Source organism: Chinchilla lanigera, unplaced genomic scaffold (assembly GCF_000276665.1).
Source record: "Chinchilla lanigera isolate Chin_1 unplaced genomic scaffold, ChiLan1.0 scaffold00030, whole genome shotgun sequence".
In the NCBI taxonomy this organism is placed as follows: Eukaryota; Metazoa; Chordata; class Mammalia; order Rodentia; family Chinchillidae; genus Chinchilla; species Chinchilla lanigera.
The window spans coordinates 14,666,198-14,681,219 of record NW_004955431.1 but is presented as its reverse complement, the minus strand read 5'-3'; the positions used below and the strand labels follow the sequence as shown (position 1 = coordinate 14,681,219).

Sequence of the window (15,022 nt, the reverse complement as noted above, 5' to 3'; positions counted from 1 at the left end):
CGCGGGCTGTGCCGCAGCCCGGCTCCCGCAGGAAGCCTGCTCAAAGGGACGACCCAGGCCCTGACTCCCCCGGGCCCTGTGCATCCCCAGGGCGCCCCCGCCTCTCCGTCCGCGGGAGTCCCCTTCCCGGTCCCCCGAGGGGCGCCGCTCCCCACGCGGCTCCCATCGCCGCGGAGCCTGCAGTCCCCACGGCGTCCGAGCCCCCGGGCCGCCTCCCCGCTCCCCGCCGGCTCCACTTACGGGGTGCACCGATCGCTGAACTCGTTGGCTATGGTCTCGATGCCCCCGGCCCGCGCCACGGCGATGTAGCAGCTCTGCGAGCCCACGTCCAGCCCCACCACCGACATGGCCGGCTCGCGCGCCTCTGCCTCGGATCTCGGTCTGCGTCCTGCGGCCGCCTCTCCGCGCCTCCGCCGCCGCGGCTTCCCGCTGGGGCCCGCAGGGTACCGACCGCGCTTCTGTCACTCGAGAGGATGCGCGGACCCCCGGCGGGTCTGGGGGCTCCGGCTTCCCGGGGACGGCGGCGGCTGGCGAGGGGCTCGCCCGAGAACAGGGTGCGATCGGCCTGTGGGGGTCGCTCCGCGGCTCCGGCTGCCCGCCTCACCCGACTGCCGCTCGCTCGCTCGCACACCGGCGCCCGGCTACCGACCCAAAAGGGGAGGTTCCAATTCCTCAGGCTTATGTATTGCACTGATGAGAACTTTCCAGAATCTGCGGCATTTACTCACCGGCGCCTCCACCGGCCCCTCCACGTGCCACTTCCGCTTCCTTCTTCTCGAGCCTTCTGGAAAGATTCTACCCAATGGGTGCCTGGTCCCCCGGGGAAGGCGGCGGTTGCCATGGTGGCAGGACCGCCGCTCGGGCGCCATTGGCTCAAGCGGGCGGGGCTGACCCTCCTCCACCCCCGCCCGTCCTTTAATGTCCTAATCACATAGGCAATCAAGAATAACGCAAAGACTCCTAATAGTCATAATTTGCGACTGAGTCGTGGCGGTCGATCCTTAGCCTCTAAAAGGGAGGCTATGCGGAGGAACAAAGACCCAGCTTTTCAGCGATTCCCAGGCCTGCGGACGCGGGTAGGCCGAACAAGCCGTCCGGAGAGCATGCCGGGAAGCGTAGTCCTGGGGCGGGGGACCTGGGCGCCTTGCATGACGGGATGTGAAGTCCTGACCGCGGTGCGTGCTGGAACTCAGCTTTGTCTTGGGAGCGGCCGGCGTGTCCGGAGCCCCTTTTCTGGCAAGAAGCGTTGTTTCGTGTGTTAGTTTTGGATTCACTTCTTTTGTTGTGTAGATTGCCCCGACAACTAATGCGTTCCGCCTTAGATGAAGGGTTTAAGTGTGTTCCTTCAGCAGCCAGCGGGATATTCTTTTGTAGAATAAAATGTCACAGGGTGTTTTGTTTTTGTTTTTGTTTTTGTTTTACCCCGCAAGGAAAGCGGGTTTTGGTTGGGGTGCAGTTTGAAAGGGTGTCCGCCGGCTACTTTCTCCATTTCTCGTTTGATCTGAAATTCTGTAGCTTTTGTTTCTTTCCCTGGAAAGCTGTGCCCCCATTACTTGACATTTAGTAAAGAAACAAGCGGAGACAAGGCTGCCGGTATCAGATCTTTTGTATCTTTTCGTGTCTTTTTCAGTTTGCCTGAGATCGGCTTGTTTACTTGCCTTAGGTCCCCAGAAATAAGCACACTGTGTGTTGCTGGATAAATGTGTGACAGGATAGAGTCGTGTCCCAAAGTCAGAAACATCTGACTCATAAAGAGTATGGCAGTTCCTCCTTGTCCTGCAAGACAATTTTAACTCAGGAGCAAGGTCAGAGGCCCTGATTTGTTTTACATGTAAATTGTGTATGCCTCTTGGTAACTGGCTTGTCACTTAGACAAGCTGCCTGCTTCACTTAATTAAACGTGAAAAGGGGACAATAATAGTAGCTATCTGAGAGTCGTTGTATTCTTAAATTTAAAAATATGTTAGGCTCTAGTGATTCTTATACATCCTTAACACCCCGCACTGCATATGAAAACATTAAAATCTGTGGAATCAGCAGTTTTGAACGGAAAGAACATTTGAGATCTAAAATGTGTCTCCTATGTAGGAAACTACTGTATAGGCAAGAGGGAGCAGACAGATTTGGGTCAGGTTCAAATCCTGGCACTTGATGCTAAGATGTTTTATATGAACTACAGCACGTAAGAGGACTAGCCCTCCTAGAATTGAACTTCATGGACTTGAATCCTAGCTGTCATTAATTCGTGAGTTGTGCAACACTGACATAATTACTAATTCTTCCTGTGCTCTAACATGCACTGTTTATGTAGTGATAAAAAAGTGTCTATAAAACATATCATTATGTAATATTACTGTGTGTGATCCTAGGCAAGCCTGTCGAATGGAAATAATTCTTGGTTTTGCTCGGATTTTGGAAAGATTCAATATGAATAAAAAATCTAGTATGATAAACAGCATTCATTCACTTGAAGTAAGAATAGTACCAGAAAATAGTCTCAGAACTTCAATCTCAACTCATACGGTCGTGGATGTTAAATTGCATGGACAATTTTGTTTAATCCCTTCACCTTAGCTATTTATTCATAGGGCAGGTAAGTGAAGCCATAAGAACTACCATACTATCTAATTAAAATGGTTGCCATTTTTGTTATTGTTGCTATATTTTATGACACACAATTTGTAATGTTGCTATATTTTTTATTACACACAATTTCCCGTAGTATCTTTGTCAGTACCAGAAATTTTATTGAAACTTAAGTCAGATAAAAACCATCCCCACAGATTCTTGTTTTATATTATGGGTCCAGAGGTAAACATAGAATTAAAGTGAGTTTTTTCTATCTGCTACCAACTACCATTGTAGTTACTGAGTTTCATATCATATTTGTTTTAAAGAGAAGATGGTTAGAATTGGAAACACAGATAACTCTTAAAGAACAATAAAGCAAAAAGGCAAAATTGAGAAACGAAAAGCCCAAACAAAAATATATTCAAAGCAATAATTCAAATAGATATAAAAAGCTTTGGCTAGCTTCCTTGAAAGGAAGGGATGGACAAAGAGCAGATATATAAATAAACATGAAAGTGTACATGACCTTCAACTTCTGCTGTGAATCAGTATTTTGGTGGCCGCAGTCTCCAGCCCAGCAGCAGAAGCTGGAAGGTGACAGAGCAGCATAAGACTTGTTCCATGTAAAGACATGTTTTGTACAGCTTCTCTCCAAAGCCAGGGCATCAGGCATGCTCAGCTGTCTGAAGTCTTGCCCACTTGAGTCTTTCTGTATTTGCTTATTAAAGAGTTTTTGTTTGTATATATTTGAACTGTTCCTTAGAAGTTAATTGGTTCTGCTAAAAATCTATTTTGTGCTTATATTGAGTTTAAAATCTATTCTATCCTTATTAGAACAAGTACCTAAAAATAGGAATGCATGAAGAAATTGTGCTGGGAGCAGAGACTTATTAAAAGGTAGGTATAAAATTAAGAGAATTTTATCCCGTCTGCTAGCAGCCAGGACAAGATGGGGGTGGGGGACCCAAGGATTACATTTATAACAAATGAGGCTGAAAACCTCAACTCAGCGTACAGGAAGTTGTTCAGCTGGCCCCTCCAAATCCACTGGGAAACACTTACCCCCTGGAACACTGTGCTGAGTAAGCCACACTGGCCTCCTTCCGACATCAGCGTGTTTGTATTTGTATTTGTATTTGCTCCCCTGCTTACAGAGCTCTTCCTCAGGCTCTGAGGTGGACCAGCTCCTTGGCATCCTTTGAGGCTCATTTGAAGTCTTGCCTCCCATGAAGGAAGTTTCTGCATGCACACCTAGGAGTAAGCACATCACCCTTCTCAAAGGACAGTTCAGATTTTGTTATTATTAAAGAGAAGTTGGAGTCAAGCCTAGTGCCGAAGGTGTTTGTTGTCTGGCTTAGGCCAAGGGGCCTATCCCTTCCTCTTGCGGCTAATTCAGGGCTGGGCAAGCATGTGACCTAGTCAGCCCAAGCACACTGCCTCTTAGCACTATGGCTTAGAGTGCTGGGACTTGCGGATTGTCTCTGACCCCCTCTCTCCAAGATTGCCCTTGCTTTTCCCTTCCATCCATCTCCTTCTCCTTTCCCCAGGTCTGTGTATGAAGTTACAAGGCCCAGAACCATTACAATGACCCTAGTACCATCCTGGAAAGGAAACTGACCTATGGAGGTGATTAGAACTAAGGAAATCAGAGCCAGAGATATGAGTTTGAGTCAGTCCTGAGACTCACCCTACCTGTGGATTTGTTATGTGAACTATATTTCCGCACTGTATAAGCTAACTTGAATTGGGGTTTCTGTTACTTACTGTCCAAAGCAAATAACCACCTTTGGAAAGTCTGCCCTGGACATAAGCATCATCTGAAGCACCTCCCCATGATTGTTTATTGTTATCCACTTATGTCCTCACAGATGTACACCACCATGTTCAGTGATACATGTGTTTTACTTCCGCCCTCTGATTATAGGGCTTGGGAAGGCAGTGACTGTTTTTCCTTTTTACAGTGCTATCTATAGATATTCAATATTTGTTAACTCAAAAATCATGAATTGACTAGGAAAAGAAACATTTACCAGCTTGCTTCTAATAGGCATTTGTCAGCGTTGGAACAGGTCATATCTTGGGCTGGATAATTCTCGTAAGGGTTGTCCGCTATGTTGTAAGATGTTTAAGTTCATCCCTGGCACTACCCACTAGATGCCAGTCACAGTGTCCTGTTCTTCCTCTGACCCTAGTGTAACAAGCAGAAATGTTGCACGACATTGCCAAGTTTCCAAGGACAAAACTATGTCTTGTTGAGGGCTCCTGCTCACAATCTAGTTTTGACTTAAGCCTAAGTGGCACAAAAAAGGCAGTCTCAGGATATATTTTTAGGGAAACTAGAACCTGTTTGTTTTCTGAGGCACAGAGGCTAAGAAATGAGTAGAGAACCCTGCTCTGAATGAATTAGGGAACTCCAGCCTGTGTAGATCCCATAAGAAAGAAGGGTCAGTGTCTCATTTGGCCATTCCTCTAGAAATGTACCTATAACTTCGTACTTTGCCTTAGCTTCCGTACTTGCAAAGTAACAACTAGAATACAACTAGAATACCTGAACAGTTAATAAAAATTAATAATTTCATACCTTTAAGGTTACCTTAGCCAGTGTATTGTAAAGAAAGGAGTTTTTCTGCCCTGGGCAGAGAACTAAATTCATATTCCAGAAATAGATTCTTTTCTTCTTTGTTTCTTCAATGCATGAAAGAAAAAAGGGAAAAGAAGAAGAGTTAGTATCCTATGTCGTTTTTATTCTGAACTATAACGGTGAGTTCAAAGTCCTTGTACATAGAGATGAGTCATTTTGGTACAGACTCTTTGAATTTGCCCTGTTAAAAGGAAGCACTTTTATTTTAACCCCCGAAATATTGGTGTATTTTTTGACAGGTTGGGTAGATTCTGGAGCCAGGATATATCTGAGTTTAGGGATATTTGCAATGTTATAGATCCTTTGTTGGGTGGCAGTTTTCCAGACTAATTAATCCTGTGTTGGGAGATATTTTGCAAGGGGAACATAATATAGAATACCAGACACATATTTTATAAGATTATTTATAATAGTCACCCAAAGAATGCTATGCAAAAGGGTACAGGAAATCTGTCCACACACTTTAGACCTAGGAAACTAGCTGACAGCCTGGATCCTGTGAAAATGTCCTGCATGAGTCCAGCTGAAGACCTAGAGCTCATAACAATGCCTCCCACGAGTCCAGCTGGAGGCCTACAGCCCATAACAATATCTCACGCAGGCCTGTTTCACAGATCTGCGCTGTGAAGGCCCAGAGGGCAGTGGTGGAATCTAGGAAGTCTGTGCCAGCAGGATGAAGGATCTGTGCTTGCAGGCTGAGGGATCTGCCCTGGAACCTGGAAGCGACATGCAAAGTAAGAACCACAGCTCCCCTGAAAGGTACCACAGCCATCCTCAGCAACAGTGAGGTCCTGAGCTCCTCTGATGATCAAGATGGCTGAGTTCCTGTCAGTGAAGCCAACGCAGCAAGCTTCTCCAGGAGACAGGCAGTGCACCATCTTCCCCTCCAGAGCCAGGAATCGATGTTCAAAGTGAGGACCAGAGCTCCCACAAAGTGAACCAAAGCCATTCTCAGTGCCAACAAGGCCACAAGCTCCTTGGAGGATGAAAACAGCCAAGGTCATCAGGAAAGCCAGCATGACAAGCTCCTCCAGAAGAGCCAACAGCTCCTTACAGCTTCTACCAGCTCCCAATAGCCTCTCTCAGCTCCCAAAAGCCTCCCTTCTTCTCCAGTTCTGCCTCTTATGCTGCTGGCAACAGTCCTCAGATGGGCCTCGCACACCCAGCACCAGGCTTAGTCAGTTCAGGTGGGGGCTATAAATTGATCACCAGTTGTCAATCCACTACAAATGCTATACTCAGACTAGGAGTGATAAAATAAGTAATATTTTCAAGATCTTTAAAGGACCGATTGCTACATGCAGCACCTCATTTGGATATTTGCGGAGTCTTGGAAGCTTGGCTACCCTACGTTCTTCTGCAAGTGGACTTTGAGAGCTTGTTTGAAAGGTGTACCAGGGAGCACAGCTATTCCATACTCTTGGCCCCAAAACAGGCCTCCTCTGTTGGGGAAGGGTGTCCTTTTCAACTGCGTGCACAAATGTAGGAGGGGTGTGCATGAGTAGTGAGAGAGGAGGAAGCCATCTGCCAGGTCAGCCTGTTTGGCCCCGCAGTCATTGGGGTGGCAAGTGTCACAGACAGATTACTCTCGCATCCAGGGATGTTTTTATTAAGTCAAATTATTCTTATCTTATTTGTACCAAGTGAAGTGGAATTCCTTCTCCCAGAAATTTCAAGAGAAATGACTACCTGATTGCAGAGTCATGTCTTAGCAAGGATGGGTATAATCACAGTCCACTTGTCTAGTTGTATACAGGCATAATAAAATGGAAAAGGAACCAGCTGAACATGGACTGAAATCTCTGCAACTGTGAGCCAAGTAAACCTTTCCTCCTTTACATTATTATTCTCGGGTATTTTGTCACAGTGATGAAAAGCTAACACACAAAGGTTCTCTTAGCAGTTGGACAATCCAAACTTTCCCTTTTGTCTCTGAGGAGAGGAAACAGGGCCAACCCAATACAAAAAGTCAGGCAAGCATCTTGATTCCCTAAGCTTTGCTTTTCTCTGCCTTTCTCCAGCCTCCCCAGTTCCTTCTCTCCAAGGCTCAGGAGCTGGCTGCTGCTTTCCAGTTACTCAAATCTCCCTGCCTCTGGGCTGTTCTGTGCCCTCCTTGAGCATAGAGGATATGATTGCTTATCTTTGGGTGCCCACTGCCATGGCTGTGCCAGTGTGGATATGGGCCCTCATACTGTTGGCTGCCGAATGCCTGTGCCTCACTCCACCCCACTGTGCCACATCTTCTCCCAAAGTTGGCATCAGCCTCTCATAAAACAAACACTGTCCACTCTTCCCAGCCATGTGAAGAAACAAATTCACGTGATTTTAAATGACTGCTCCTAGAACAAAGACATTTTAATTCAGTAGATTCCACTCAAATATCTCTCATATTACAGGCTGTAGTGGACTGACAACTGGTGGTGAACTTATAACCCCCAGCTGAATTGAGTAAGCATGGTGCTGGGTGTGGGAGGTGCCCCTGGAGACTGTTGCCAGCAGCATAAGAGGCAGAACTACAGAAGAAGAAAAAGAGGCTGTTGGGAACTGAGAGAGGCTGTTGGGAGCTGGTAGAAGCTGTAAGGAGCTCTTGGTTCTGTTGGAGGAGCTTGTCATGCTGGCTCTCCTGATGACCTTGGCTGTTTTCATCCTCTAAGGAGCTTGTGGCCTTGTTGGTACTGGAAATGGCTTTGGTTCACTTTAGGGGAGCTCTGGTGCTCACTTTGAGCATCAGTTCCTGGCTCTGGAGGGGAAGAAGGTGCACAGCTCAGTTTCCTGGAGAAGCTTGTCATGTTGTCTTTCCTGATGGGAACTCAGCTTTCCTGGTCATTGAAGGAGCTTGGGACGTCAACTGTTGCTGAGGGTGGCTGTGGTACCTTTCAGGGGAGCTGTGGTTCTTACTTTACATGTCGCTTCCGGGCTCCAGTGCAGATCCCTCAGCCTGCAAGGACAGATCCTTCATCCCACTGGCACAGACTTCCTAGATTCCACCACTGACCTTTGGGCCTTTGCAGCTCAGATCTGTGAAACAGGTCTGCATGAGATATTGTTATGGGCTGTGGGCCTCCTGTTGGACTTGTGAGAGGCACTGTTATGAACTCTTAAGTATTCAGATGGACTCATGCAGGACATTTCTGTGGGATCCAGGCCTTCAGCTAGATTTCTTGGTCTAAAGTATGTGGACATATTTCCTGCACTCTCTTGTATATAATTCTTTGGGTGACTGTTATAAATAACCTGATAAACTATGTGTCCTCTATTATATTGTTCTCCCTTGCAAAATATCTGCCAAACCATGACAGAGGCTGCATAGGGAAGATAGCTATGGGGCTTGGGGCTTTTTGTGGGGTTATCTCATATTACTACTATAAGACTGGCTGGGCATGGGGAGAATCTTTGGGACTTCTGTCTTTCTGACCACACCCTCTTCTAGAAGACCCTTTCTGACCACTGTCCATCTGCTAGCATTCCTCTTTCCTGGTGCTGCTCACCTGCTTCAGGTTTCTGAGTTCTTCAGACTTTTAGGTCTCTTTATTGATTCCCACAGACACTGTGGGAATTCCCACAGACACTGTGAACACCTTGAAGACTGTACTTTCTTCCATTCTTTGTAGACATTTTACAAAGCTTTGTGAGAAGAATCAAAGAATGCCCCTTTCCTTTTCCCTCCTTCTTTCCTTTCTTATTCTTTTCATCATTTACCAATCACTGACTCTTCATTTTGCCTCCTGATGGTTCTAGGATACTCTTCCTGGTCTACTTCTGCCAAGGCTCCTAAGCAATGTATGTATGTTCTGGTCTGGTCTGAATTCTGTTTGACCTGCCAAGGGCTGAGAGGCCAAACCAGCAAAGGGAAGCCCTAGCCTCCTTACATCATTAGGTGCAAGACTGTGAAAAAAAAATTTCCCTTGTCTCCTAGAAGAAACCACAACAAACTATGAGAAACTCTTTTCCCTCTGGACTCTGCACCACACTGGCTGGGATTTCCAGTGTGGAGCACAGCTTTCTAGAAAGAGGAAGTGCAATCTAGCTGTATCACTTGGGGGGCAGAGATGAAAGAAAAGGATTTTTCTGCTCCTCTGGAGCACTGGTAGCTCCACTCTTACTGGTGAGACCACACTTCTTGAACACACTCACAACTCTTCCTGGGGGCAGAGTACAGTGTGTTTGTTGTTGGAAAGATGTCGGGTAGCTTGCCAGGTGTAGTGGGGGCGGGAATGGTAATACTGAAAAGCCTTCAGCTGGTTTCAAGAAGGCTTCTAAAGACTTTGTTGGCTTTTTTCAATAGCCATGATCATAGGATTAATCATGACTAAAACCAATATGGCCAAACCTTTATGCTTTTAAATTTGTCTTTACAGATTACATAATTAGAATGCCTATTAGTCTTCAATTGTTTTTTCCTAACACGTTGTGTTTGTCTATTTTGTGTTATACCAAAATACCCAAGACTGAGTACTTTACAAAGAAAAGGTTAATTTAGCTCACAGTTCTGGAGGTCCAAGAGCATGGTGCTGGTGCCCTTCCATAAGGCTCCCTTGTGACATCACAAACTAACCTAGTCACTTGAGACTCAGTCCACTCTTGAAAGATACCATTAATCCATTTGTGGGTGGAATCCCTATGATCTAATTACCTGCCATTACACTCTATGTCCACATCAACACCTCCTCCCCAGGCATCCAGTTTCTGCTACATAAACCTTTGGGATATGCACTGCAACCATATGCAAACATAGCACAAGTCAACTGTGTACTTTCTTCATGCAGAGTAACCTGGATGAGCTCCTACAATGTGGAAGATCTTCACTCCACACCAGGAATACCATGAGGAATAGTCTGCATCCTTGCTCTCAGGATACAGAAGAGCTATCAGCTCTTAGAAGCACAGCAAAGTGAAGGGCCTGGTCAGCTAGTCTTTCCTTTGTGAAAGACTCATAAGCATATTCTGAGTACAGAAAACACTCTGCACTGTTGGAGTGGACAGAGCTGGCTGTGAATCCTGGCAGCTGTAACTTCTCTTGGGAAGATTACTTAACTCCTCTGAAATCTCACCAGCAAATGCAGTTAAGAACTCCTTCTCACTCTGGTCTTATGGGGACCAATGGATAACACAGTGAAACATTAGCAAAGTACCTACTGAGAAATGGGAACACAAGAAATACAGCTATAGTTGTTAGTGTCTTGGTTACTAATCTCTTGGTCACTAGAGGATTATCAATCAATGAAACCATTTAGCTTCGTTTTTCTTAGTGTGTTATTCATGCAGTATGACTGCTTCTCTCATCAACAGCCCACACATTTCAAAAAATCAGATCTGCATTAATATCTTTGGAGCTAATTCTAAATTAGAGAACCAGATTTTAGAAAGTTAATATGCCTCCTTTCCTTTGTGAAAGACTCATAAGAATATTCTGAGTACATTCTGAATTTGTCAGTATCCTAAAAAGGTTAACTTTAGTTTCTTTGCCTTTACTTCTGTGGCATTGTTCTTATGACCCCTCCCCAGTGTTATTTTATAACACATTATATTTCTGCTGTGTGGATTGCTGTCATGTTATTAGTACATTTCCTAAGAGAATGCTGCAGTATTGCTCATAAATGGGCTAGTCACTCACTTCTGTTCATCCAGCTTTGAAAGTTCCCCAGGTTTGTTCATTCATCCATTCATGCAACAAATATTTGTGGAATTCCTCCCATGAAAAGCCATTATGTAAAATTGTTCTAATAACTTCACAAATCATTAAAAAATTATTTTGCTTGCCTGCTGGGGTGAAAACATAAAGGTGGAGGTGGATGAAGCCAAAGGCTTCGGCACTAGAGAAAGCCACAGTCAAATCTCAGTTATCTCACTTTAATTATGTGACTCTGGGAAGTAACTTCAGATCTCTGAGCTCCATCATTTTTGTTTTAATCTGTGGATTCTCCTTCATTTATTCAACAAACATATCCACTTTGTATTAGCAATGTCATCCTGTCATTTACTCAGGTGCTCTTATTAAATTTTTACCAGGTGTGGTGGTTCGTGCCTATAATGCTAGAACTCTAGAGGCTGAGCCAAGAGCATTGCCACCAATTTGAGGCCAGCCTCGGCTACATAGTGAGTTCAAGACCAGCATGAAATATATAAGGAGATACTGTCTCAAAGAAAAATTCCATCCCAACACTCTTAGGCTTCTGGACTATAGTTCCTGTTCTCCAGCACTTCTAATTTATATATTCATTCAGCAAACTTCGAGTGTTTGATAAGGGCCAATCATGCTAGGAGGCACTGGGCATTAAGAAAAAATAGGATAAAGACTACTTGCTATCCCAGGGCTTCCAACCTAGGATAAAGACTGCTTGCTATCCCTTTTCTCCTTGCTGAGACATAATACCCAATGCCCACAGTTAAGGGAGGAAAGGTTTATTTAGCTCATAGTTTATGGAGGTTTCAGTCCATAATCCGGTGCTTCCAAGGCAGAGTGGCATGGTAGAGGAGAACAATTCAGGGAGGGCAGAGTGTAGCAAAGCAAAAAGGGACATTAACGGCATCTTTCTGCCCTTTTATATTGTATCTAGGCTGCCGGGATTAGGGCAGTGCCAAACCAATCAGTGGGCCATAATCACATACCCTCAATCCCAGCATCACATATTCTAGACCCAGCCACCTCTGAAAAAGCCCCACCTATGACTGCATGAGGCTTGGGGGGGACATCTATACCCAAACCATAACAACTGCCTCATGTATTTCAATCTAGCTTGGCATTGTCTTAATCTGTTTCTATTTCTCTAGCAGAATACCTGAGACTGAATAATATGTAAATAAAAGGTTTATTTTGACTCATAGTTGGACAGTCCAAGATGAGCTGGAGACATCCAGGAGGGGTCACATGCTGCTTTAATTCATGATGGGAAGTGAAGGGTAGGTAGGCAGGTGCAGAAGAGGAAAAGCTCCAAGAATAACCTTGCTTTATAATGACCTGCTCTAAAGGGAACTAATCCAGTTCTTTGAAAGTAAGAATGCACTTGCTCCTGAGAGATGGCATTAATCTATTTACAAAGGCTCTGCACCCAGCATCCAAACACCTCCTGCTGGGCCCCACCCCCAGCACTCTGGCGCTGAGGGACCAAATTTCAACAAAACATTCAAATCACAGCAGGGACACAGCCCACAAGCAGATGATTGATGAACATAATCATTATAATGACAGCTCTGTGCATGGGACATGATTAGAAACAGAAGTAGGACATCTCACCCAGCCTGGCCCCATGAAGGTGACACCTGACCTGAGCTGAGTAGTGTGGGGGAAAGACAGTCCCTTTCTCTGCCACAGTACCATGCCAAAGGGTTGGGCGATACCTGTGGGGGAAGAAGCTAAGTGTTTCTGACATGCAAGTGTCACAAGAAGGAATAATCAAGATTTTGTAAAAACAAGTACAACATAGAGTGACACAGGCTAAAGATGTGTTTCCAGATTGTATCTGAGTACTGAAACATCAATGAGTCCCAAGGACTTTTTTTTTTTGCAATAGCAATGGCTCCCCAGGAAATGAATCATGATAAAACATAACCAATGTGAACAAACCTCTGTTTTTAAACATGTCCTTACAAATTATGCAATGAAAATGCTCACCAGTGTATAACTTTTGAAAATAGTTAACTCTTCCTTATACAAAGTAATCTGGGTGATCCCAATTCCCATGATGAATTAAAAGCATGCAGGAGTCTGGGATCATTCTTAGGGATGAGCGGTGCAATCTGCGAACAATACTGAGATGGTGGTCTGGTGCCCTGCCTGCTTCTAGAGAAGGGTGACCTACTGCTTCCAACCCAGGGGCCTCTCCAAGCAGGACCAGGGATGAGATTTGCTGCAGGCCCAGAGCTATCATAACTGAAAAAGCAGGTGGACCATCTAAAAAGAAATCCCTGTCAAAGCTTTTGTGAGCTAAGTAAACCCAATTTCATTTGCGACTAGAGAAATGAAAGAGGAAACAGACTGTAGAAATGAGCATGCTTATGCAGACAGAAGGAATCCTGGAGATGTAAATTTATTCTCTACCACCTAGGGGAGCCAGAGACTCATGAAAAATCTTACACAAAGCTGCCAAAGTTAAAAGTCAGGTTGAGGAAAAGCAGCATCTTAATTCTGGCTTTTGGAGTTGTAGGTGACAAAAAAAAAACAAGCAATCAATGAAGCAAAACCAATGGGCATTTATTGATCCACACAACTCGACAATTTTAGAGTGTATCTGGTTTTGGCTCCATCAAATCCGGGGGCGCAAGACCTGCTGACTTTCTTGGTCCATCTCTCAATCAAGCTCCGCTCTGAGTTGGTCTCTTTCCCAGGGGGACAAAGAAAACTGGGAGCTTCAGGGTGACACTATTGTGACAGCCTGGAAGAGAGGAGTGAGAGGGTCTGGCGCAGCAACCGCCGGTGATTGCCTTGGGTAAGGCAGCCTGCCCACGCTGGTGGTGGGGCTCAGGCGTGTCAAACCTCCAGGACCTCAGGATTGCTGTAATGGGCAGGAGTGCTGCCACAGAGACATGCTGGGCAGACAAAGAATAAGTCCTACAGCAGCTGGGGAGAGGGGATTACCGTCTATAGAACACCTGGGCACGCTGCTGGATCTCCTATGTGATTCTCACATAACCTCCCAAGGGCCCTCTGAGCTAAGTACCTTCCATTATAGTCCCCATTTTACACATGAGAGTCAGGCCCTGCTGGATTAAGTAATTTCCCTGAAGATCACCAGGAGGGTGGAGCAAGTTTAAATATGGAAGCCCTTGCTCAATCTAAAGAGGAAGGAAAGTGAAGGGGAGGGGCAGGCAGTGTGTGGGTACAAGGCAGAGAGGAAACAGGACAAAGTCCCCTGAAGTAATTGCTTCTCTTTCTTCGGGTAGAATTTAAACTGCAAACTGCCTGAAAAGTAAGTCCTGGAGAGTGCAACAAAATTTTTGTTCTATCGTTTCCACTGTTGGTGGGAGTGTAGACTGGTACAACCACAGTACAAATCAGTGTGGAGGCTCCTCAAAAAACTAGCACTGGAGGTCCCATTTGACCCAGCTATTCCCCCTCTGGGTATTTTCCCAGAAGAATTAAAAACATCGTACTACAGTGATATATGTGCACCCATGTTTATAGCAGCACAATTTGTAATAGCTAGATCTTGGAAACAACCCAAATGCTCATCAACCAAGGAATGGATAAAAAAGATGTGGTCTTTTTATATAGTAGAGTACTACTCAGCCATAAAGAAGGATAAACTGGAGACTTTTATAGGTAAATAGATGCAACTTAAATCCATACTCATAAGTGAAATAAAACAGACACAAATGTGTAAAAATAAATATTATCTCCCTAGTGTGAGAAGCTGAAAGAGTAAATGTAATCTAAAATGTACAATAGATATTGTGAAATGGGAAGAAACTTCAAAAGGAAAGAGAAGCTTGTTTAGGGGAATGGCAAAGGGGAAGGAAAGAAAAAGCAAAAGGAAAAAGATATATTTGTATATATTAAAAATAGTTAAGATAGATGTGCTGCTAATTTCTGTCAGTCCACTGAAAAGACAGGTTTGTACTAATATTGTCTGGACAATTAAATGCCGATATCTTGTACTCTGAGTAACTAATTCAGAGATAACATGTGATTCAGAGATAATGTGTTGACCATTGTTACCCTCCTATCTTATTGTTCTGGAATTTTGTTCTTATGTTTATGTGTTTTTTGTGCTTTTTGTTTCTTTTTCTTTAAAATAAAAAATGTCAAAAAAAATTTTTGTTCTATTAGAGGCAGAGATTAAACGCTGGTGCTGGGAACTCGGTGGAAATGGG

At 44.7% G+C, this 15,022-nt stretch overlaps 1 protein-coding gene and 1 long non-coding RNA gene across 6 annotated transcripts in view; one reads left to right on the top strand and one right to left on the bottom strand.

Moving 5' to 3' along the window:
- The window catches only part of Hsph1 (heat shock 105kDa/110kDa protein 1), a 25,819-nt gene extending 24,963 nt beyond the window's left edge, over positions 1-856 (bottom strand). For 3 of the 5 annotated variants that reach the window (XM_005387734.2, XM_013515821.1, XM_013515822.1), the window contains exon 1: positions 729-856. In XM_005387734.2, coding sequence (XP_005387791.1) covers positions 729-841 — 113 coding nt within the window. In that variant the 5' untranslated portion in view covers positions 842-856. The other 2 variants (XM_005387735.1, XM_013515823.1) reach the window with 1 other exon arrangement.
- A 1,518-nt stretch (positions 857-2,374) lies between these two features.
- On the top strand, positions 2,375-11,613 carry LOC102017904. Its single transcript, XR_261473.2, has 3 exons — positions 2,375-2,593; positions 3,406-3,468; positions 9,979-11,613. It is a non-coding gene; the product is annotated as an uncharacterized LOC102017904 (long non-coding RNA).
- Positions 11,614-15,022: the final 3,409 nt, after the last annotated feature.